General features: G+C 40.1%; 2 protein-coding genes across 4 annotated transcripts; both read right to left on the reverse strand.

The window, feature by feature from the left end:
- Positions 1-114: 114 nt before the first annotated feature.
- LOC109037598 (anaphase-promoting complex subunit 11) lies at positions 115-21,709 on the reverse strand. 3 transcript variants are annotated; one of them, XM_019052357.2, is made up of 4 exons: positions 20,514-20,532; positions 18,732-18,861; positions 6,040-6,337; positions 115-2,242 (listed from the first exon to the last, which is right to left on the reverse strand). In XM_019052357.2, exons 3-4 carry the CDS (start codon positions 6,304-6,306, stop codon positions 1,994-1,996), a joined length of 516 nt encoding a protein of 171 aa, XP_018907902.2. In that variant the 5' UTR covers positions 6,307-6,337; positions 18,732-18,861; positions 20,514-20,532; the 3' UTR covers positions 115-1,993. The 3 variants fall into 3 exon arrangements, with proteins under 3 accessions (XP_018907902.2, XP_018907901.2, XP_018907903.1); XM_019052358.2 differs by lacking the exon at positions 115-2,242 and adding an exon at positions 21,488-21,709 and having other exon boundaries at positions 6,200-6,337; positions 20,514-20,633; XM_019052356.2 differs by lacking the exons at positions 18,732-18,861; positions 20,514-20,532 and adding an exon at positions 6,941-8,582.
- RIOK2 (RIO kinase 2) lies at positions 13,946-17,445 on the reverse strand. The gene has a single exon (XM_019052355.2). The coding sequence runs from the start codon at positions 17,187-17,189 to the stop codon at positions 15,627-15,629; it is 1,563 nt and encodes a 520-aa protein (XP_018907900.2). The 5' UTR covers positions 17,190-17,445; the 3' UTR covers positions 13,946-15,626.
- Positions 21,710-22,362: the final 653 nt, after the last annotated feature.

The raw sequence follows: 22,362 nt of genomic DNA on the forward strand, positions 1-22,362 counted from the left end.
TGGCAGTTATGGACTCTTGAGTTTTAAATTACCTCCCACACTTAATTAGAACAGTTACAGATGATCTAAATCCAAGAATTTTAACATTTGTTTCATTGAAGAAAAAAACGGTAATAGGGTCAGATAGAATTTTTATTATTACATATTTTAAATTTAAATACAATTTTGGACCTTTCAAAAGGTTAACATTGGCAAGAGGTTGAGGATGCAATTTGTCAGACAGATTTTTTTGGCAGATTGTTACATCACTTTCTTAAGAAATCTGCTGATTAAAAGGCAGAAAATCTTTTTGACTAACTTTTTAAAATTTTAAGGCCAGCTAAGATATCTAATAGTGAGGAGACGAGGGGATGGAAAGGACTATATATTGCAATTTGGAACTATAAATTCTAGCCCAGTTTAAAAGTACCGTAGGTACCATTAGTTTCCCTATGCACAAACATGTTTTTACAGGAGAGCCAGAATTTATGGTTCCAAATTGCAAAATGCAGTCCAATTGCTATCACATTGGTGTGTGATTCGGACAGAATATACCGAAAACATTTTTATGGATGACACAAGGTAATCTTTTTCACAAGAGCTTTAAACCGATTAAACAAAAACATTACTACTTCTCAACCGTTAGCAGATATTGACTAAGATGTGTGTTTCACGCGGTTAGTATAAAATCAATGGGTCAGTTGTGCTAGTCACAGAATCTCGTTTTGATGACTCAAGATTAAATATCAACAAAAAAAGAAGACCTTTCTAAACTTGGAGTTTCCATGTCGAATATTAACTGAGATATCGTCCTTCAGAAAACACAGTATGAAGTCGTCCACCATGGGAGCACACACCATGGTTTATTCAGCTTAGATTCATCAATCAGTGATAGACACTTGCATTGGTTATTTCAGTATACAGGGATGAATACAAGGTGGAAGAAACCTCGGTATGTACTACTGAGGTGGATGACATCATACTTACACATAGTTTTCCAAAATTCGATCAATATATCCGCCACTACAGGATGTAAAAATTAGGTGTTTTGACAGATCTCATTTTTTCTTAATTGGAGAGCTTGAGCAATCAAAATTTAATGTGGTGCCTAGCGCAGTTGGAACATTTTTTAAGTTGACAATGATGGATTTAACACACTGACGATATGCAATAGGCTAACAACATTTTCAAATGGGCTGAAGTAAGCCTCTGGTTGCTGACACACGGTTATCAGCCAATGTACTAATAGATGAATTAGTCCTGTACTTATAATTCTAGAGTGAATCTTGGAAACAAGTTAGGTATTCAGTTTTAGATGGAACAGTCTTGCGATTTCTGACTCAAGTTGAAAAATGACCAGAACCTTGACTTTAGAAGGTGCCAGCCACCAGTGGCTGACAGTTGACTTATCAGGCCATCTGGAGCGGAGCCAGATTCTTTTTGATAAGAAATACCTCATGGCAAACATGTTATCTGACCCATTAGTTAAATTTTCAGGAGCAGGAGTAAACATGCGCCATACTTTTTTTGAAATGATTTTGGCCGGGGAACCAATTTACTGTGACCTTAAATTACTTAAAAATCTTAACAACCTATGCATATGATATTTCAGTCTCAAAGACAAACTCTTCAGCCTCATTTTGCTCAATCAGGCTTTTGTAATAGTTGAACTTCAGTATTGGTAGTTTTCTAATTTCTACTTTAAAACCTAGAAAAAAAACAAAACTTCTCATCCTAAAAAATTGATTAAGTATCTACAAGACAACAGAAATCAATTCTACTTGAAATTCAAGCTTTGATTTTAGCCCTAGTTATCTATATTAACCATAATTATTGTAGGAGGAAAGCACATTCAAAATCAGTTTAATTCAAATTGAGATTCGTAAATGCACCGAGTAACAAAATTGTAAATACAAATGGAAAAGTTACTAAATGAAAAAAAATTCAAATGCTGGAATAATTGCAAGTTTCACTAGTACAGGCTAATACAAAATTAACAATCAAACGAAATTCATTACACTTTTCCTAACTCAACAGAAGTACTCGAGGAGGAACTACCTTCACTTAACTTGTGGTCTTCTTGCTGATAGCGTCTCCTAGAAATTGGCAGCTTCTTTTTAGGGGTGAAAACTTCACCAGTGTCTTCCCCATCATCAGATGGAGATGGTATGGGGGATTCTTGTAGGCGGCAGAACTCTTGAATTGCTTTATTTAATGACCACATTTGAGCCAAAAGAGCGACGTCCACTTGACGGAGACGATACTGTAACAGAGAGGAGACAATTTATTGCCTAGAATAAATACTACTCGAGTACAAAGGATCTAGATGTTAGATTAATGGTGTTAACTTTTATCAGCATGCAGGACTACAATTGTTGAGGGCATTTCCCTAGACCAGCATCTTTTTAAATGGTATTTTTGAGCCCTTCTCTACTTTCGTCCTTTCTCGTTTTTTCAGAGAGTATCAGATTCATTTGCAGCAACACAGTGTAAATAGGAATCTTTTGGATGAATACTTCTTTTCTTGTTTCTCTGCATGCGAGCTTTGAAAGAGCCACAAAATTTTTCTTAAATTGCTTGAAAAGCAAAAGCACAAACTGTAAATTCCCTTGTGTTTGGGTAAAAGAGAAAAATCTGCATGTATATATTGAATTCATGATTGTCAACTTAGATCTAGAACTTTAAAATTTTTCAATAGTTAATGTCTATGAGTGGTATATTCTAAACAATCGAACATTACTGCGATGAAAATCAGTAATGGTTTATTTCTTCATCAGCCCAATAGGCGATGCTGGAATCAAGTCAAAACGTAAGAGAAACAATCAGAGGTTCAGTTAGTGTCGCATGAGACGGACACTAAACGAAATTCATCAAAACGCCTGCAGACAACTATTCGGGCTCCATGGATGTACGTGTTACTTACGCGCGGAAAAGACGGCGTTTGGACTATGGACACTAACCGCCTGATCAGCAACGCTCGGTAGATCAAGTCAATAAGCGGAGTCGGACAAAATTTAAAAATATGAAAAGCTTACATCGATGTTAATACAGAACGTATAGTACAGTCAATGTAGCATTTATCCGCGATAATCAATGCAAGTTTCTTGGCAGAAACAAGTTGCAATAGGCCACCAGATCACCAGAATAACATAGCAAATGTTTACCGAAATCGGCTGTCCGCTAAGGCCAGGCATATATTAGCGCCTACAAGAGTGCAGGAATACTTCACGCATTGCGCCTAAAAACAGCGCGGTCGCTGGTCGGCGCGAAATGCGAAAAAAAATTTAGCGCCTGCAAGAGAGCCGGGATACTTCACGCATTGCGCCTAACACAATGCGAGCGCTGCTGGTCGGTTCGAAAAGCGTATTGGCGCCTACAAGACTGTCATAATACCTCACTCATTGTGCGTTCACTACAGTGCGCGCTATAATCGTTGAAAATTCGTGATATTGCGGTGCCGGACCCAGGCCCGCCACATCCCATCTCGGGCCCTGGTACCAGTCTTCTGGCCCGGGCCCCTAGCACAGAGGGGGGTCCGGGGGGCCTCCCCCGGAAAATTTTTGAAATTTTAAATCTATTTGGACGCATTTTGAAGCTCTTATGATGGAGATTTTCCATCAATTTCTGCAGAATAATTATATTACGCCTTTTTTTTTTACTTTCAGCACCAAATGCTTTCGAATCGTTGCATTCAAAACATCTATAAATTTTTTTTTGAGGGGGGCAGATGATACTTTTCAATTCTAGGGGAGCTGGGCCCCCCTGGACTCCCCTGTCGTACGTCTATGGCAAGTGAGTTGAGCCATTGAAGTCGAGGATGCCCAGACAGGAGCCTCTTAGCATCCGACAACGGAAGAAAATGAAACGCAGTTACTAAAAATATCATTCTACATATACTCAAAATCTTGAAAATAGATAGAAATCTCTAAAAAAGTAAGAAAAATTTTATAGTGCCCTAGCGTGTTTTTGAAACTTCATTCACCTTTTGCGGAATTTTTAGGGTAATTTTTTCACTTTTCCTTACGAGACAAGGGTTACACATGAATTCTTAGTGGTTTGTCACCTGCGCCACGGGCCCCCCCAGGGCCCGGGCCCCGGTACCAAGGACCCAGTATCCCCCCCTTGTGGCGGGCCTGGCCGGACCAACCGAGGTCTACACCAAATTCCGACCAGATTGTACCCCGAACCCGCAATCCTGGGATCGAGGGATTGTAGAATTTTTGCACCCCTGAAGGTGACAAATTAATGAATGTATACTCCATAGTCAAAACGTCTTCATTTCCGTTCGTAAGTAACACGGACCTCCATGGAGCCCGAATAGTTGTCTATTGTCTGGTAAACTTATGCCACGTTGTTCTGGTGGCCTGTTGCAACATGTTTCCGCCAAGAAACCTTCAATACATTGATTTTCCGAGATTGAACTTTTTTAGAGCTAATTTGACTGTGAGCAGCGGTTTCATTGGTTTTCTCATAAAAATTCCACTAGGAAGCATCCCAAACAATTTATAAAGTGAGGAAATTAACATAAAAATTTTCAGTTTTAGTCGAAATTGAATGTCAAACTTCTGGGGAAGGCTCATTTCATTGCGCAGATCTTTACTGCGGAGATCTATAATGACAGAGTGCCTTTAACTCTTCATTTTTACTTCAAAAACATCTCTTAGCCATGAGTAGTTGCTCTACAAATCATGCTCAGCACATCAACAAGTGAATGTCGAGAGTGAAGCGCGGGAAACGCATACCCAACTCACCAACTGTGTTAATCTACCCGTTTTGAAGCTTACAAAGATTAAGTGGATTACATTTTGCAAGGAACCACTATCCCTGGCTCGCCTATAAAAACACATATCTGCGTAGGGAAACCAATAGCATGTATGTTGTTTCTAAAATGGGCCGGAAATAGTGGTTCCATATTGCAAAATGTAATCCAAGTAATAATGTAATTAATTGATCCCTTTGATAATTTACCGCTCGAGATTCAGGACAGGAGCCGTTTATAACACTAAAAAAAGGCCCTTGGATCAAGAATCCAGACTCTTAAAAATATTGACAAGGAAAAATACTCTTCAATCCGATTTTTCCTTGAATCGAGGAGCCGAGCCTCTTGATTCAGGCGGATTTCCTTTTATTTCAAGACAAAAGTCCGATTGAATCAAGAGTATTTTTTCTTGTCAATGTTTCTAAGAGTCTGGACTCCGGATCCGAGCGACTTCTTCATCAGCGTTAGTTTTTAATCTTTCCCTCGCATTCCCATTTCTGGCGCTTGCGTGTTTTCAAGAACGCCCGATCTAATTTCTATTTCTCCGGGGCGCTTTTCGGCCCCGGCGGAGCCTGCTGCTCCAAATAATCGAAAAATAATTACTCTTCATTCAATCCGATTTTTCCTTGAATCGAGGAGCCGAGCCTCTTGATTCAGACGGATTTCCTTTTATTTCAAGACAAAAGTCCGATTGAATCAAGAGCATTTTTTCTTATCAATGTTTTGAAGAATCTGGACTCCAGATCCGAGCGACTTCTTCATCAGTGACGGTTTTTACTGTTTCCCTCGCATTCCCATTTCCGGCGCTTGCGTGTTTTCAAGAATGCCCGATCTAATTCATGGTGTCTAGTTTTCTTGGTAAAGCTCATTCCCTGATTTTTTCCTGAGTTTCCCTGATTTTCAGGAGCTCATTCCCTGCTGAGAAACCGAAGTTTTCTCCCACTTTCCCGGGATATTCTTGGGGAAAAGAATATTATTTCCCAGAGTTTCAGATATGAATATCGATTTTAATTAATCTTTCAGCCATTTCTTTGGCGCACATTCAAAATTTTAATCCAAAAAATGTTCCTGGGTGTTCCGAAATGATCCCTGGGTGGTTGGAGAAGAGATTCCCGGTTTCTGAAACACATTCCCTGATTTTCCCGGTAAATTTTCATTCCCTGATGAATCCCGGTTTTCCCCGGTTTTTAAAAAACTAGACACCATGATCTAATTCCTATTTCTCCGGGGCGATTTTCGGCCCCGGCGGAGCCCGCCGCTCCGAATAATCGAAAACTAATTGAAAACGACAGAGCAATTACCATTTCATCGCGGAGCGTGGCCAGATTGGTTTCGATCGACTTGGTTTCCTCCGAGGTGGCGGTCACGTGCCTCGGCGGTCGGGGCGTCTCGCCGTTCTGGCTCAGGGTGGCGGGCGGGGTCGGCAGGGTCCGTCCTTTCCGCTCGGGCCTCGCGCTGGGGCCGCCGCCGCCGCTCCAGTCCGCCCCGCTCTGGTCCATACCGTTCACCCTGGCCGCCTCGTGCGACAGACTCCGCGGCAACGGCGGAAGCCCGTGCATCGATGTCATCCTTATCCTCAGCGCCAACAGGGACTCTCCTCTGGAATCAAAAACAGAACCTGAGCAAGGTAGAGTTACACAGGTATGGACAGAAGTAATTGAAATGGAAACAACTAATTTGGTATGGTCATGTCCAGAGAATGGCAGGAGACAGGTTGCCGAAGAAGGTCCTTGACTGGGTTCCTCCTGGGAGAAGACGCAGAGGGCGCCCGATGAAAGGTTGGAGGGAAGGGATTGAAGCGGAAATGTTAAGGTGCTCAATCCCCCATGATTTGTGGTTTGAAAGGGGGCAGTGGAGGTTAGGAGTCGTAGAGCGCGAGGGAGTGCTGTAAAGCGACTTACATGTATGTATGGACAGAACTAAACAACTGGCCTCTGATTGGCTCTCCAACGGCCCCTTAACTTTCGCCATTTTGTATGTTTTGATTATTTTGATTTATTACGTTCGGTTTATCGTTCGTCAAAATTTTGCGTGATTTTTTGCACAATTTTGATGATGCGATATTAATTTTAACGTTCAAACGCACAAACGTTTGAATGTTAATTTGATTGTAATTTAATTAAAAAACGGGCCCCTTAACCTACGTCACGTGGTCATGTGACACGTACTGAGACTCATGGGAAATTTTCAACTTGCCCATACCTGTGTAAATCTACCTTGGAACCTGAGTCACACTTCTCGTCGTGGCCAAGCTTGGAGCTGCGTCTTTGACTCGCGCCGTTGCTCGCTATAGCCGTCTCGCGAATCCGTCCGTTCTCCCTGGAACGCACTTTGTTCGCTGAAGTCTTCTCGTGGGAATCTTTCGACTTGCTAGAACAACCCGAGCTTCTAACCGTCGGAGGTTTCTTACTCGACCGCAATGGTGCGGGGGCTAAATTAAGTTTTTTAGTGTCCGTTGACATCCGCGTTGGCTGAGAAGGGGTCGTCGCCGTACATAATTTGGAGGAAAACGCCGTAGCTTGGTCGTTGCCGTAACCGTTAGAGTAGAAACTATACTTGAGGCGACTCCGCTCGCAATAATTGCTTCCGACAGTCTCGTAAACATTTTGAGGAGCGACGTACTCGCGAAGGGTCCCACCGTACACGTAATCGTATGGATACCTACGGTCGCCGCGTTTGGACTGCGCGTGTCCGTGCGAATGGGCGTGCGCGTGCTTGGTTATGTCCGGGCAGCTGCCCATCGGCGACCCCCTCAACAGCTTGGTGGATCCGAAGGGGTGCCCTTCCAGTTTACCGCCCGAGTTCTGAACGAACGGGTGTGAGCGGCCATGTCTCACGGGGAGGTTGTAGATGTTCTCGTAGCTGATGGATATGTAGAACTCGTTCGGTGGCACCGGGACGTAACGCAGCGACGAGGGGACTCGTTTGGTTAGCACCTGGAGACCGTCCTCGGATGGCCATTTCCTTGGTACATCGTGAGGTACTGACGAATGGAACGACTTCGGCATGATGGACATTTTCGGGCGTTGCGCGTTTCTGTCTGGGACGACGGGCGAATCTTTCCTCCGCAAAGACATTAGTTTCGTGAGACAGCGCGCGGGAAGACTGTCCGTCGCACTCGTCTTCCGGTGCCCGGTGCATGTTTCGGTTTCTGGGTTCAGTGTCATGTTAAGGATCCTGGAGCGCACTATGGTATCGCGAAAAGATTACCGCATGGCGAGAGGGCAAGACAAAACTTTTCACAAAATGACGAAAGAGAAAAAGATCTGACAGTCTGAGCGCACTATGCTATCGCGAAAAGATTACCGCATGGCGAGAGGGCAAGACAAGACTTTTCACCAAAAGACGAGAAAGAAGAAGATCTGACGGTCTGAGGATGGCTTGAATTTTTTGAAAATTCAATAATTAGTTAAATACACTGCGCGAGGAATCGAAGCGTACACTTTCGATTTAAGAGGAACTAGGATATCAACAGGCCTAACAGATATTGTAGAGCTATAGGAACTGTAAAGTTACTTTCAATAAGATATTTTTCTTCTTTAGGAAAAACGATAATGTATGGGTTCCATGGAAAAATGGAGAGTCGTGGTAACACTGCAGCGATTTTCCGGAAAAATGGCAGCGTGTAAAGTTTTGCACAAGGCACGGTTGACAGTCGGATGCACAAAAAATTGTGGGCACTATTCGAGGGGAAAATCGACAAAGCAATGTTTCACTAAAAACTAGTTCGATTTAGCGAGCGGCAATGAATTAGACGGAACTGACATTAGGAGCTGTTCAGACGCACTTGGACGAGGAACGAAACCTCGTATCACTTAGCGCTGGGCGAAGTCCTGGGAACACTGATAATAACGACGCAACCACCTGGTGCTATTAGCTTATCGAACAAGTGTAGGTTTACCGCTGACTTGGTTCACCCGCTTTGGCGGGAATGTTATTCCTGAGCAAGAAATGGCGCGAGCAACAGGAACTTTTACAACTTTTTCCGATTTCTGTGACACATTTTCATTCTCAAACGTTAATAAGTACGGCGAGAAAATAAAATCACTTTCAGACTCGATCGAAACGTCCGTAGATCCATCTACAGCCCTCGACTGAAGTTCGGAGCGACGACGTGCGTATTTCAACAATGTAAACAAACTTGAACTTGAAAATTCAGTAGGTGTGAGAATCGGACGACTCGGTCACTCCGGCGACTCGCCTAAACAACCGCACTTAACCGTCACGGGGTAGGAATACGAGGGGGTGAGGTAATTTCCCGGAGGAGGGGGAGGGGGTACGGGACCCCGCGGGCGACCTGAGCGCCGCCGCACCGCACGGCCGAACTGCGCCGCGCCGCGTCATTAACTGCCGCACCAGCGCCGGAATAGCCGTTCGGTCGGAGCAACAGCTGAGCTCTCCGTGTACGAAAAGAAACAGTTAGGATTTTTTTATAATGATGCGAGCTGCGCGATCGCCCGCCGGTGGCGTAAGGGGCGAGGGGGGCCGGGGTGGATCCAGTCACGATTCACCAAAGAAAGCGCGCGCGGTCGGGGTACCGGGGCTACCTTCGCACCGTTCCCGGTTCCGACTCGCGAGCGCGAATCGTTTACCATTCCGCCATCGGTGGCATCCTGGTCTATTTGGCAGCGCCGGGTTCCAAGCTGGACTCCGAGCTCCAGGGTCTTCCTGCATAGCTGAAGCATCTCCACGGTTGCCGTATCAAAACTTATTGGAACTCGATCGACGATTGGGCCGTATCGATCAAGGCCAATGGAAGAGTTCCGGTGGTCGACCGAAAAGCCGCGAGGAAACTCGAGAATGAATGGAGACGGGATGACACCGAGAGTGGTGGTGGCTGCACGCGCCGGCCCGGCACGCACGAGGTGATGATGCGTATTTTTGGCACGAGCACGTAGTCTTTTGAAAATCGAGCCGGCGGAAAATTAGAGGAGAGGCGTACTCGGGGTTTCATCTTGCATGGCAGCGTGTTATCTACATATTTTGGTTTTCTACATTCACGTTCCACAATCTGTGGACGGATGGACAGATTGCCACGGAATTTCAAAATTGAATTTCCCTGACACATCTTGGTAAAATTCCCTGAAAGTTGAAGATATGCCAGATGGTTAAAGAGACAAAATTTTAAATAGTTTGCAGGTAAAATTTGTTGTCTGAAACGCTGAACCCATCCTGGAGAGCAAATAAGGTTGGCATGAAATGTTTTCCCCCGACACTGTCCAAGTTTTCCCTGACTTTTTAAAATTCCGACATTCCCGGTATTCACTGCCTGTGGCAACCCTGGATGGATTATCTATGGGGCTAAATTACGCAGGTTAGGGGAAAATGAAGCCGAAGAAGGCATAATTAGAAAGGCCGGGATGGAAGCGAGTTGCGAATACCCTATTTTTTATGAGAAAAATGCTAGGAGGAAATAACAGCCTTAACCAATTGATGACAAACTCGATGAAGGAATCTGGAAGATTTTGATAGCCTCTGGAAAATTTTAAAGCTACGCATGTAACCTCCGGAACAAATGTTTATAGCCTCCATCATATCTTCTATATTCTAATAGAATCATTTTAAGACGCTCGATGGACGGGGTGAGGAAAGGGAGTAAGACGGTCGATGGGCAGGAGTGAGGAAGGGGAGTTCAAAGGTCAGAGTTTTTAGTCATTGGCAGCTTACATATGTGGCCCTGTCAAGTCAACTCCAAAAAGGAATCAAAATTCAGAATAAGGAGAAAGTGATTAAGAATATTGGCTGGCGGGAAATTTTACTTTGAGACATCGTTTTGTTATTCAATTAAAATTATTTGCTCATTAACCGCCGACGGATGATTTCCGATTTCGTTGGCCGCGAAGCGCCCTGCGGGTTGGGCCCCGTAGCGGCTAGGGGACAGAACCCTCTTGTAACTGATAATTTAATCTGGGATTTTTGAAAGGTTTCAGAAAATTCCAAGTATGTGATGGCTGATGGCGTAGCTCATGGAGCTAAGTTTTACATTAATGGTTATCTTAACTCAACGTTTAAAGGGAGAGTTGATTGTGAGTTTTGTTTTTCTTTACTAAAATCCGAGATTCACTTCCTACTTAGGTTCCCTGGTAAAAATTAGCAGTAGAAGCTGTGTTCCAAAATACCGTAGACCTACAGCTGGCTGTAAGATTTCCAATAGCTTCTATAGCCGGCAACACAATTTCTTATAGCCTTTTACAGCCGATGGCGATTAAGCAACAGCCTGGCGATAAAAATTATGCTAAACGTTGCTAATTACGGATGCTAGGACTTAGTGAGTTTTTGGACTACCGCTCTCTTTTTGGGCCGTAGTATCTTGATTTATTTTGCGAGGAAAGCTCCGTACTTTTGAGGGATGCCTGCCATTCCTAACATGTTGGAGCGCCTTCAATTTCGTATGATACTGTGCAATACCTCTGGTACGAAATAGTTGCTTCAAGCGCCGTGGTTCGCTGCGGCGCGGCGCGGCGGGACAGCCAGCGCGCAACGCGCCTACAAACCTAACAGGGATACTTCACGCATTGCGCAATGCGTGAAGTATCCCTGTTAGGTTTGTAGGCGCCAGTGCGCCGCCGCTCCGCTTTGTGTTAGGCTCTGATATTTAATCTCGTGGAGTCAGCGTTTTTCAACTCATGACTTTGAAATGTTTGCACACTCTGTATGGATTATTCTCATTTTAATTGATGAAAAAAATATCGACGGTAAAACTGCCAAACCACGTATCTCGTTTGCGGTGTTTAAAAATCTCCGCTCCTATTATTACTTTTTTTCTGGAAGCGAATCAACATCATTTCGTGAAGTTTTAACAGAATTTTCTTCGCAAAGAGCAGAAAAATCACAGATATTTTAGAGAATGTACGTTGAGTGGTTTTTCTTTCAAAAAATAAAGTATGACAGTAAGTCTGCAACGTTGCAAACCGAGATACGTGGTTTGGGAATTTTACTGTCGATATGTAGTATAGGAAAATATAATGTGCGTTTTGTAAATATTAAGGTAATTCCGTACAAACTTAAGGATTTGCAAAGCACACGAATTTCTACACAATTTCTTATAGCCTTTTATAGCCGATGGCGAAAAAGCAACAGCCAGGCGATAAAGTGTAAAGCCCGGCGATAGGAACTATAGCCCGGCTGTATAATTTTTTATCGCTTCGTGTAGCCCGGCCTGATGATTTTTTCCACTTCTTACAGCCAGCTATATGATTTTCGATCGCCTTCTTCAGTCGGCTATAAGAATTCCTATGGTATTTTGAAACGCAGCTCCTATCGCCAATTTTTACCAGAGTTCGCCTTCAATTCCTTCGTGTAGGCAACAAACACACCAGGGAGCGCGAATAATTTTATTATTTGTTCGAAAAGCACACATTTATCACGCTTCATAAGATTCCAATGCTTCGATTAAACAGGGTTGTGAATTTTTCATTCCATTGGAAACTTCTCAGGGAACTGCAATTTGAAATTTTTGTTCGAGATTTAGGAGTCATGTCCCCAACTTCTGAACTGGATTTCATTTCGCAATTAGGAACTACGATTTCTGGCTTTTTCGTAAAAACACTCATGTGCGTAAGTAAACTGATGGTACATACATTGTTTTCAAACTGAGCTAGAAACTATAGTTCCTAATAGCAAAATGTATTCAAACTAATAACTTCACAGTAAATCATTCACATGTGAACTGCCAACTTCGGCAAAACAAGAATAATTTTTCTTCTCCTTCCTTCTACGTAAATCTTTTGTTTAAACCTCATGTTTTCATGGCAGTTTCGTTATATTCAGAATCAAGATTTTTTCATGCTTCAATTCTGTTCGCTAATTTTAGTCACCCTTAACGAGCAACGTGATTTAACTGCTAAGCTTTTCTCTGACATCATGAAGTTCTATTCTAGATTTACCTAGGTAATTTCTCATTGCTTTGACACCCAAAATCCGAATCTAAGAAGCATCTTGTTTATTTACATGAATTTGGTTGGTTCAATCTTTTTTTATGAGTGGAAATAGGTTTCTTTTTTAGTGGGACTAATATTTTGAAACCATAAAAAGATACTTCTTTGAAATTTGACCAAATATAGCCATTAAAATGTAAAAATTTAGAGAGAATCTCTGCTAACCACAGAGTAAAACGAAAGAGGATCTAAAAAAATTCTAAAAATAATTCATGATGAAAAAAATCAAAAGTTCATGAAGTTAGATACCGTAGTAAGCATCCTTTTTAAATAGGAGAACAAAGTCAAGACTCGCTTTCATATCAGAGGAGTGGGAAGTGCTGACTTGCTCATGCTCATGCCTGTTACATACCTATGAAAATATATGCATGAGATTCTGTGTCCACCTTTGTAGTCACTTATATCTGACAATAAAAGTAAATGGTGAGACTTAATTTTTGCAGTATAACGTGAAAGCATTTCTACATTCGGTCTGCAGCGCACCTACTTGAGCTGTAAAACTAATGTTTGGTTTTCCTAAAATAAAAATACCAAGCTGGCATTGAATGCTTGCCACAAGCTTCCATTTGCATGTCAAAAAATTTGTCATGGGAACCTGTTTGCAGTAAGCTTTTTGTGCCATTTAGCGAGTTTGATGCGATATCTTGCTACAGGCTTGTCATTTTCTTGCTCAAATTGAGGAACAACTACCTCATAGAAGATTGCAATGAGTTTGCAGGAATATTTTAAGCAATATGTTAAGAGGGGCATTAAGTTCTAGCATTCTACTTCGATTTTTTTTTTTACAACTTCAAGTATCAATGAAACCATCAAATTTGAGTCACCATGCCTGGAACCTTCTGACCATAGAGTCAGCACTACATCACAACCACTGTAACACAGGTAGAGAACCTGTTGTAAGGAAAGAACTCTCTAGCTTTTACCATCTTGTCCATAAGAATTGGTCAAACAGTAGAATCATCCTAATGTCTAAAATATAATGCATTGTAGCTGATTTTTTCTTATTACCTATTTATTATTACTATTACTTGGATAATCAAACAGGCTAATCATAACTTTTTAGCTGACAATAGCAGTGGCAAAAGCTTTTTGTATGCATAACACATCCTAAGATTATACTATTTAATTCACTTCTCCTAGAAAAGAAAAACAATGAATGAAATTTTTGAATTGTTTTAATCCAGAAAAGTTGGTTACTTCGAACTAAATTTAATTATTCATTCTACTAGGTTAAAATGGTCTGGAGATAATGGTAAAATCATAAGATAAGTTTAAAACAAAAATAATGAAACCTTTATTTTTTTAAAAGACCAAATAAAGACTTAAATTTAAAGTTACATACATATTTACAAACTAAAATATGTTTCTGTAAACATACTTAGAAAAGCACTTGCTTTCAGAAAGAAACAGATAGTAATTTTTTTTCACAATCTGATGATTAAAAACCTCTGAAGAGAAAATAAAAACAGGCGAAGGAGAGGGGAGAGACTGAAGGGGCTAGCGCTAGCACAGTTGGTGCGAGCTTGTAAAACAAAAAATTAAGTATATTTCAACATTTTGAAGTAACATTTTATGAACATTTTCAAATAAAATTAATTGTGAGCTAAGTAAAAATTTTCTTTGAAAAACTCAAGTAGGTAATTTCATAGAAAAAGTTGAAATTTTTACCTCCTCATAAAAATTTAATAGTACCTCCAGTCCACACGTGCATCATTAACAAGTAGGAGGGAAAATTTTAATAGCGTTGCCAAATGTTCGCCTATGCTGTGCATTAGCATTGATTACTTTCTAACGTCAGCTCATCAAATAAAACATGGGCATTAGAGAACATACCAGTACTTAGGCTTAGCATATCACATTAGATTGCTCGTTTTTGTACTTCTGAACATGCATTTTATCTAATCAGTTGAGATTTCAAGGTTGTACTTTCATTATCTGGGTTGTGTAAGTACTGTGAAAGTGAATGAACTAATTTGCATAAAACAATTGCAAAAAAACATTTCAACTGGTATTTTTCTTTCCTTGGACTATGACACATTTCTGAATGCTACAAAATCTTTGATTTCCTGAGTAAATTTTAGGATAATTTCCTATTTCCTTTCTTTCCATGTTTTGAACTCATTACCTTCCGGCCAAAGTATCACAAGCGCCAGACGACATTCCAAAATTTCTGCTGTCACTTTATTTTTTTACAGAGAAATTGTAGGTTGAGTCTGTTTGAAAATTTCACTAAATTTTATCGGTAGCACAAAGAAAATTCAGTGAAATTTTCGAAAGCTCCGTTGAACAATTTTTCTGTAAAAAAAAAATAGCAGTGGAAATTTTTAAATGTTGCATGGCGATTGTGATACTTTGGCTGGAGGGCGACGAACTTTCTTTTTAGGAATTCTATCATTTAAAGAAAGGCAGATTTACTAACTGAGAATTCAAGACATAATATTTCAACCAAGTCACTATTATGGTTGCAAAAAATTGTTTAGGGAACACATATTTTAATACTTATTGAAATTAACCATAACAAACTAGGGCAAAGAAAATACAGCTATCATTTAATTAATTCTGCTAGCTCAAGATAATTCAGGTGTTGTACCATTGATTTAACAACGACGAAAGCCCTATGATGAAGATTTAGTATGTCTGGATATTTAAAGATTTCCATGAAAGGAATAGGATAACTTCATAAAATGTGGACGTATACAAATAATTGATTATGAAGGCTAATGTTTTGTTTGATGAGAAACTCATGTTACAGGAAAAATGTGGTGAAGTAAGCTTTCATAAAAATCAAATGTGCTAGCAAATGCCTGAAGGGAGGTATGAACGACAAAAACTCATTATCACCCATGCGGCTAAAAGATTCAAAATAGTCGGATGTCAATCTGCAGTGACATTGAACTTTAATACAAAATTCATGGCACAATTTTTGAGGATTGAAAGCTATTCCATTTTTCTTAGTCATCACCCCAAATACCTGTTGAAGATTCCTTGATGTTGGCTTGATTCTCTCTCCGCCTTCTGGTGGTTGCACTAGCTTCACCTTTAGCTTTACATCTTTGCCTCTCTGCAACTTTGGCACGCTTCATGAGGGCTTTCTTCACACGGTCACGGATAATTTCAGGAGCGATTGTAGATGTGGTGGAAACACTTTTGAAGCTCGTGGCATAGGATGTAACACTTTCTTTGTCATCTTCTGGGCCGGGACAATATGCATCTTTTTGAACATGGATGGCTACCGATGAAGGGATCTCAGAATCTTCACATTTCTCATTTGTTTTTGATGATGTTTCGGTAGCAGTAATGAGAGAGGGTTTTGGTGCACTCTGCTGAGTTCCACCTGTAGTCTTATCAGGGCTATGATCTACATTAGTCGAAACTTGTTTGCTATTGACTTCAGTGTCAAGTAACAATGTCTCCACCTCCTTCTGTAAATTCTGGATTTCTTCACTAGGACTTTCAGGACTTTCCGAAGCATCATAATAACAACTTACATCAGTCAGATCTGAACATATACTTAAGTTGTCATCCTCATCTTCAGAGACTTCATCATCACTTTTACCAGCATTTATGATGGCAAGCAATTCTTCGTCCATTTGACGGGTAAAACCACTAGCAGAAATCTCAACATCCATGATATCTTCTCGAGAGACATCATTAAAAGTTGGATAAAACTCACTTTCATAACCAAAACGGCGTTTGAAAAAGTCACGTATGCATGTGACATCTCGGTCAAAATACATCTGAGCATTTGGGTGTGAGGTAGAAACCATCTGAGGAAAATCGATGACAACTGGTGAACCATCATCTAGTACCATCAAGTTAAACTCATTGAAATCTCCATGAATGACACCATGATTTGCGAAACGAACAATGAGATCCATTAACTTATCGTAGAGTCCTTCTACATCTCCAACCTCGTAGACTCGACTCAGAGGATGACCATCTATCAGTTCCATGATAACACAATGCCTGTTCCAATCAATTGGATTTGGTACAGGAAAACCTCGGTCTTTTAAGGCTTTCATGTAGGCAAATTCTTTGGTGGCTGAAATGCGTGATAAATACAGCCAGCCAGCCTTGTTCCGGTGGGCATGGTAATCTCGTTTCTCTTTTAAATTGCGGAAACAAGTTCTACCCAGTCTGTGTAATTTTAGACAAAGTGATTCACCCTCAGAGTTCCCAACAACATAAATGTTAGACTCTTTACCAACTCCAATTTGGTTACCAAAAGAGGAAACAACACCACGTGAAACAAGGGTTTTCAGGGCAAGGTAGTCGTAGCCAGAATTTGTCAACCTGTAGCCGTCGAAGTGTTTCCCTCGTTCGTATGAGAGCAGGCGATTCTTGCATAATTCACGCAACAGTTTGTGAGCACCACCATGACGCAGATTTGCGATCGACGCAGCTAACGGACCCGGCACGAGTTCGTGGTTTTTCATACCCATTTCGATCGCGATTAGAACACGAAAGTCTTCTTTTGTTAAGTAACGCAAAAGAGTAACATTAAGTTTACCCATGATGAGGAAATAGATCAAGGGTTTGTAGCAGACACAAGTGTTCAATAAAGACTCAAATCGACAAAAATTCACATGAAACCGATGAACAAGGCGTAAATTGTAAATGAAACACGTTCTACGAGTGAACAAAACACATGCAACGCGAGCGAGGTGAATGATAACATAACCTCAAAATCTGGCTTCCATAGAGTAATGAAGAGGCGGCGCGGAGTGGATAGAGTGAGTTGAATACAACAAGCTATGTGGCGCCCGGCTGTCCTGCAACCAACATTACGGTACAGTGCTTGTTCTACGATGCCCGCATAATTAATTGATTCGGGTGTTGCAATTTTTATATTTTTCATTATTCTTCGATAGAAACAAAGACCCTAATTTATATTGGTAATTCTACATTTAGTGCAGTAATTGAAAACCATTCAACATGTAATAAACAAAAATACATGGAGCAAAATTGACGAAAACTGGATTTTTGTATTTTCTTTAAATATAGGCTGGAAAGTTTATGAAAGGCTAAGCCCTACACCCCCCCCCCCCAGGAGCCTTGCGTAATTTATGGACAGCCCCTTATTCCATTCCTGAACCCATGACTGAGAGATGGGATGGGATATATTTTCAGAGAATATTCTTGAAGGGGTGAAGAAAAAAATTCTGACAATATTTGGTAGAGAGGATATGAATAAAAGGATCAAAGTTTAAACCTCACGAAGAAAAAAAAGTTTGTGGAAACCATTGCTCCAACACAAAAAAGTGGTTCTGTCCTGACTGTCTAAATGCTTGATCTGCTTTTGCGAGTTTTGATCATAATTGAGTAGTATGCTCTGGTACAGTTTTGTTCCCTTCATTTGGACCGCATTTAACAGAAAGGAACCAAGCCACATCAGCTATTGCCAATTTAAACTGGGCAATTTAATTTTTTACAAGAAAACGTTTGTGCGGATCCCTTTGAAAATGTTGAGGAATTTGCTTCATAATATGGAGAAAATATACTGAAATTTGCAGGAAAATTCACACAACTGTTTTCAAGTAAAAAATTAAATTAGCCAATTAAATTTGGCAATAGCTGATGTGGCTTGGTTCCTTTCTGTTTAACACGGTCCATTTAATATAAGTGGGTGGGGAGGGGGAGAGAATGAAATTTTTTAGTCTAATCAAAGTTATTTGCTTTGGAGGAGTATAATCATGTGAGCCTTACATTAGTAATGATGTATTTTACAGATGCGGTATTGATAAAATTCATCAACATTAATGCTGTACGTATAGGATGTGCCTAAGCTAGAGCACCCGTATCAGGATTTTTTCTCCATTGCTTGAGAAAAATTATCCTTGAGGCATCCAAATATATCATCCCAGAACCCCCTTGGTGGGTAAAAGGGGATTCTCCTTACTAATGTAACCCTGAGGTTGGAACACTGCCCTAAACTTTTTTGCCAGTTATACTTTACAAAACTCACTTTTGTTCTTTGTTCTTACAGAAAGAGACAAATAATTCCCTAAGGTGAATTAACAGTAAAAAAATAATAATTCTCAAGCAAAATGACATACCTAAATTGACTATATTACTCCTTGAATTTCCACTCCTGTCTACACATGGGACACTGGTGATTTACTTGCTGAGAATGAAGCCACTTCATTATACAATGAATATGGAAACAGTGTGAACATTGACCCCATACTGAAATCAGAGGAATAATAATATTATATCAGAAGAAAAAGGTCAAAAGAATACATGAACGGCACTAAACTAAAATAATTATATTTTGGAGCTTTTTAAGGATCCATTCCGTGATCAGCTTCAAAATGACACATGGAGAGTGTTCTAACTTCACTGGGTGGCTAATGCCTCTGAAAAGTTCACTTACAACATACCTACAGTATTTTTGTTTTGGATATTTTCACTTATGTTATACGTTTTCCTCTCTTCATGAGTTACTGCTCATGTGATTTATTTTATTTTAAGTTTCACACTTTCTAACTTTCCAGAATGAAAATCAAGGACTTGAAAAGATTTGTAGGGACTTCCATGACATTTTTCAAGTGCTCTTCAAGGATTACAAATAAGAAAAAAATAATTAATAATGATTAGGTACATTTAATAATTAACTATTGAATAATGATTAAATTTTTTGAAGCAATAAAATCGCGTAGGAAAAAAAAAATATGCACAACAGTTTCTTTTTTAGAAAGGCATGGTAGGCATGGTTTAATGATCCTAAAACAGCACAAAGCACAGGTATTACTGCTAGCTTGGTTCAAGTCTTCACAGGAATAGGAGAGGGGAAAAAAACATATCTTGTGAAACTCAAGGGTTTTCAAGTGCATTTGGAAAATTTCTCAATATTCAAGGATATTTAAGGACTTGAAAATTCAAATTTATGTAAATTCAATAACTTTTCTAAACAGCATAAATTAACCCTGCTATCACCAACATGATATCTTTCAGGAATTTTCGACTGGAAAATTGCATCATTGTTTTTGACACTTCAATTGACTGTTGTTCTTAAGATCTGAGAGGAGAGAAGATAAATTTTAACATAAGTACATAATCAATATGATGGTTTAGCCAGGTACCTTCTACCGAAGTTTAAGAAAAATACACACCTATGAAGAGAAAATGTAATCTTCATTAATAGAAATATATATGAATACATGAGGAGGAAGGAAAAATTTTCTTGACTTTCCCTAAAATTTTCTTCCTTCTGAGTAGAGGTTTTTTTAATTTTTTTTTCTGACTGCAAAAAATCTCTATAGCACCTGAGAACTAGGGCCAACTGGCTCCTAAAAATTTTGAGAGAAGGTAAAATACTGCACACAAGAGGCATTGAAATCGGAAGTAAGCTGAGTGGTCGGTGAGAGACATAGTCCAACACAGAGAGGTGGTGGGAGGGTGGAGGGAGGCTGATAAAACAGTTCATCGCCCTTTTATCCTCATCTTCTACAGCTAGCTTTTCTGTTGTACAAAAATCACTTGTGTAATGATTCTCAGGGTTGCACCCTTTCGAAAATAAAATATTGATAAACATAATTTCTTGTAAGTAACGTAGATATTGATGAGTGTCTGTATTGGTTAATGAATTCTGAAATTGTTTCAGATTTTCAATCTGGCTAAAAGAAAAGCTGACTCTGCCTATTGCCTTATTTTCTACGGACCAAAGAAGTTAAAATTCGCCACTTCCATAGATACAATTTTCCCGGCTTTTTTATTCATTTTGATCTTAAGTCCTGACTTATCATGGTTTATTTGGATTGTGGTAAACGTAATTGAAACCGATTTCTTCTTTTCTTATGTTTCAGTAGAATTTAGTCAAGAAAGATTGATTAACATACCGAGAGGACAGTCATCCCCAGGAAGTTTACAGTCAGGGCAGCAACCATCAAATGCTAGTCTACAGATACCACATGTATCGTCATTTGCCACCCATCGCCATGTAGCAACACCTGTCCAACCTGAAATTAGAAAGAGGAAAGTCAGATCACAAGGCTGGCGATGAGACAAAGAAAACAATAACTTTTTCAATTGGACCTCTCTAAAAGTGTTCATTCGATGCTCTTGAATTGGCAAGCTGGTCAAAATGACAAAACTAGACAACTGAACTGCTTACACACAAATAACACCAGCAACCATTCATTCTTCACATTTTCAGCATGATCGTGCTGAAACTCAAACAAAAAAAACTAATGCACACAAGCATAGCGAGTTCTCATGATAAGGTATTACGTTTAAAAAAGAGCAAAGAAAGCATGGCATTGAGTTACTGTTCCATTGTTAGGGATGGCAGATTGGTCAGAAATGCAGACTAGAATAAACGCTACGATTCAGAATTGAAATGTATACTTAATTCCAGATAGCATGAATGCATACGGATAGCTCTAGTAACACAACATAACAGGAAACCGCGGCTAAAAAACAAATGAAATGCCTGGGACGTTATGCGGTGGCTACAACCCCCTTTGGGACCAAGAAATAGAAATACAATGTATTTCATAAAAATCAGATGACCTCAGATACCCAATTGTAAAAACAAACAGAGAGGTTAACTCAGACGTCCGGACCCAGGTGTAGGGTGTAGAAAAGGGGTTTATAATGTTCTTTACTTCTGGAGGGTTTGGGTTCTCGTTCTAGTTCAGTTACGGCATTGGATCCAAACATGTAAAGTGGCTTACGGATGATATAAATGCACCTAGAATTGTCTCGTTAGAATTGACTTGGGATCAGTAACAAGTGTGAGTATACAACGAAGAAATGATAATGAAAAGTGAGCAATATGAATACTGAGATAATCAAGTGATAAGGGACTTACTACGAATTGAAATTTTCATATTCTTGCTGAGACATGGAAACTCTGATTACCAAAGTATTGCAATTTCTTCGGCTAACGATGATTCAAAACGACGGAAATGCTTAAATGATAAAATTAATGTTGATGGAATCCACAAAAGTTCAGGAAACCTCAGGGAAAACCGGGAAAACTCCTCAAACTCGAATTCGCAATGGCAATTTCGCGAAACTCAAATCAAAACAATAAGCAAGCATAGAGAAAGTAGAGGTGATGCAGCAAGCAACCAGAGTGGTCGATCGTCGATTACACTTTTGTGAAGCTAGCGCTACCTTTGAGCAAAAAAGAAACTATTAGGTGGCGGCAAAAAATGGCGGCAAAAGATGGCGGGCTCTTTGAAAAGAACGCGGGAAATTTGAAAAGTCGCAACCACTCCTATGTTGCGCTGTGTGTCATTTTTGGCAGAGTTGCAGAGTTTAGGTTATTCTTTGAGGATCATAACAATCTCTAGAGTAACAAGAAGAAGAAGAAGAGGAAAGAGAATAGAGGAAGAGGAGAAAGAAAAGGAAGATGAAGAAAAAAGGAGGAAAAAAGAGGAAGAAACAGGAGGCAGAAAGAGGAAGATCACGAACAAGAGAGAAAGAAGAAGAAAAGAATAAGAAAGAGAAGAAAAAGGTTGTAGAAGAAAAAAAGAGGACGAGGAAGAAGGAAAGATTAACAAGAAGGAGAATTCAGGGAAGTAGGAGAAGCTAAGAGAAAGAATAAAGAGAAAAAGAAAGAAGACGAAAAAAGAAAAAAAGAAATGGAAGAAGATGAAGAAAAAGAAGAAGAAGAAGAAAGAGAAGAAGATGAGAATGAGAAGAGATAAGAGCAAGGGAAGAGAATGAAAAGGAGGAGGA

The sequence above is a fragment of the Bemisia tabaci genome, chromosome 3 (genome assembly GCF_918797505.1).
Source record: "Bemisia tabaci chromosome 3, PGI_BMITA_v3".
NCBI lineage: Eukaryota > Metazoa > Arthropoda > Insecta > Hemiptera > Aleyrodidae > Bemisia > Bemisia tabaci.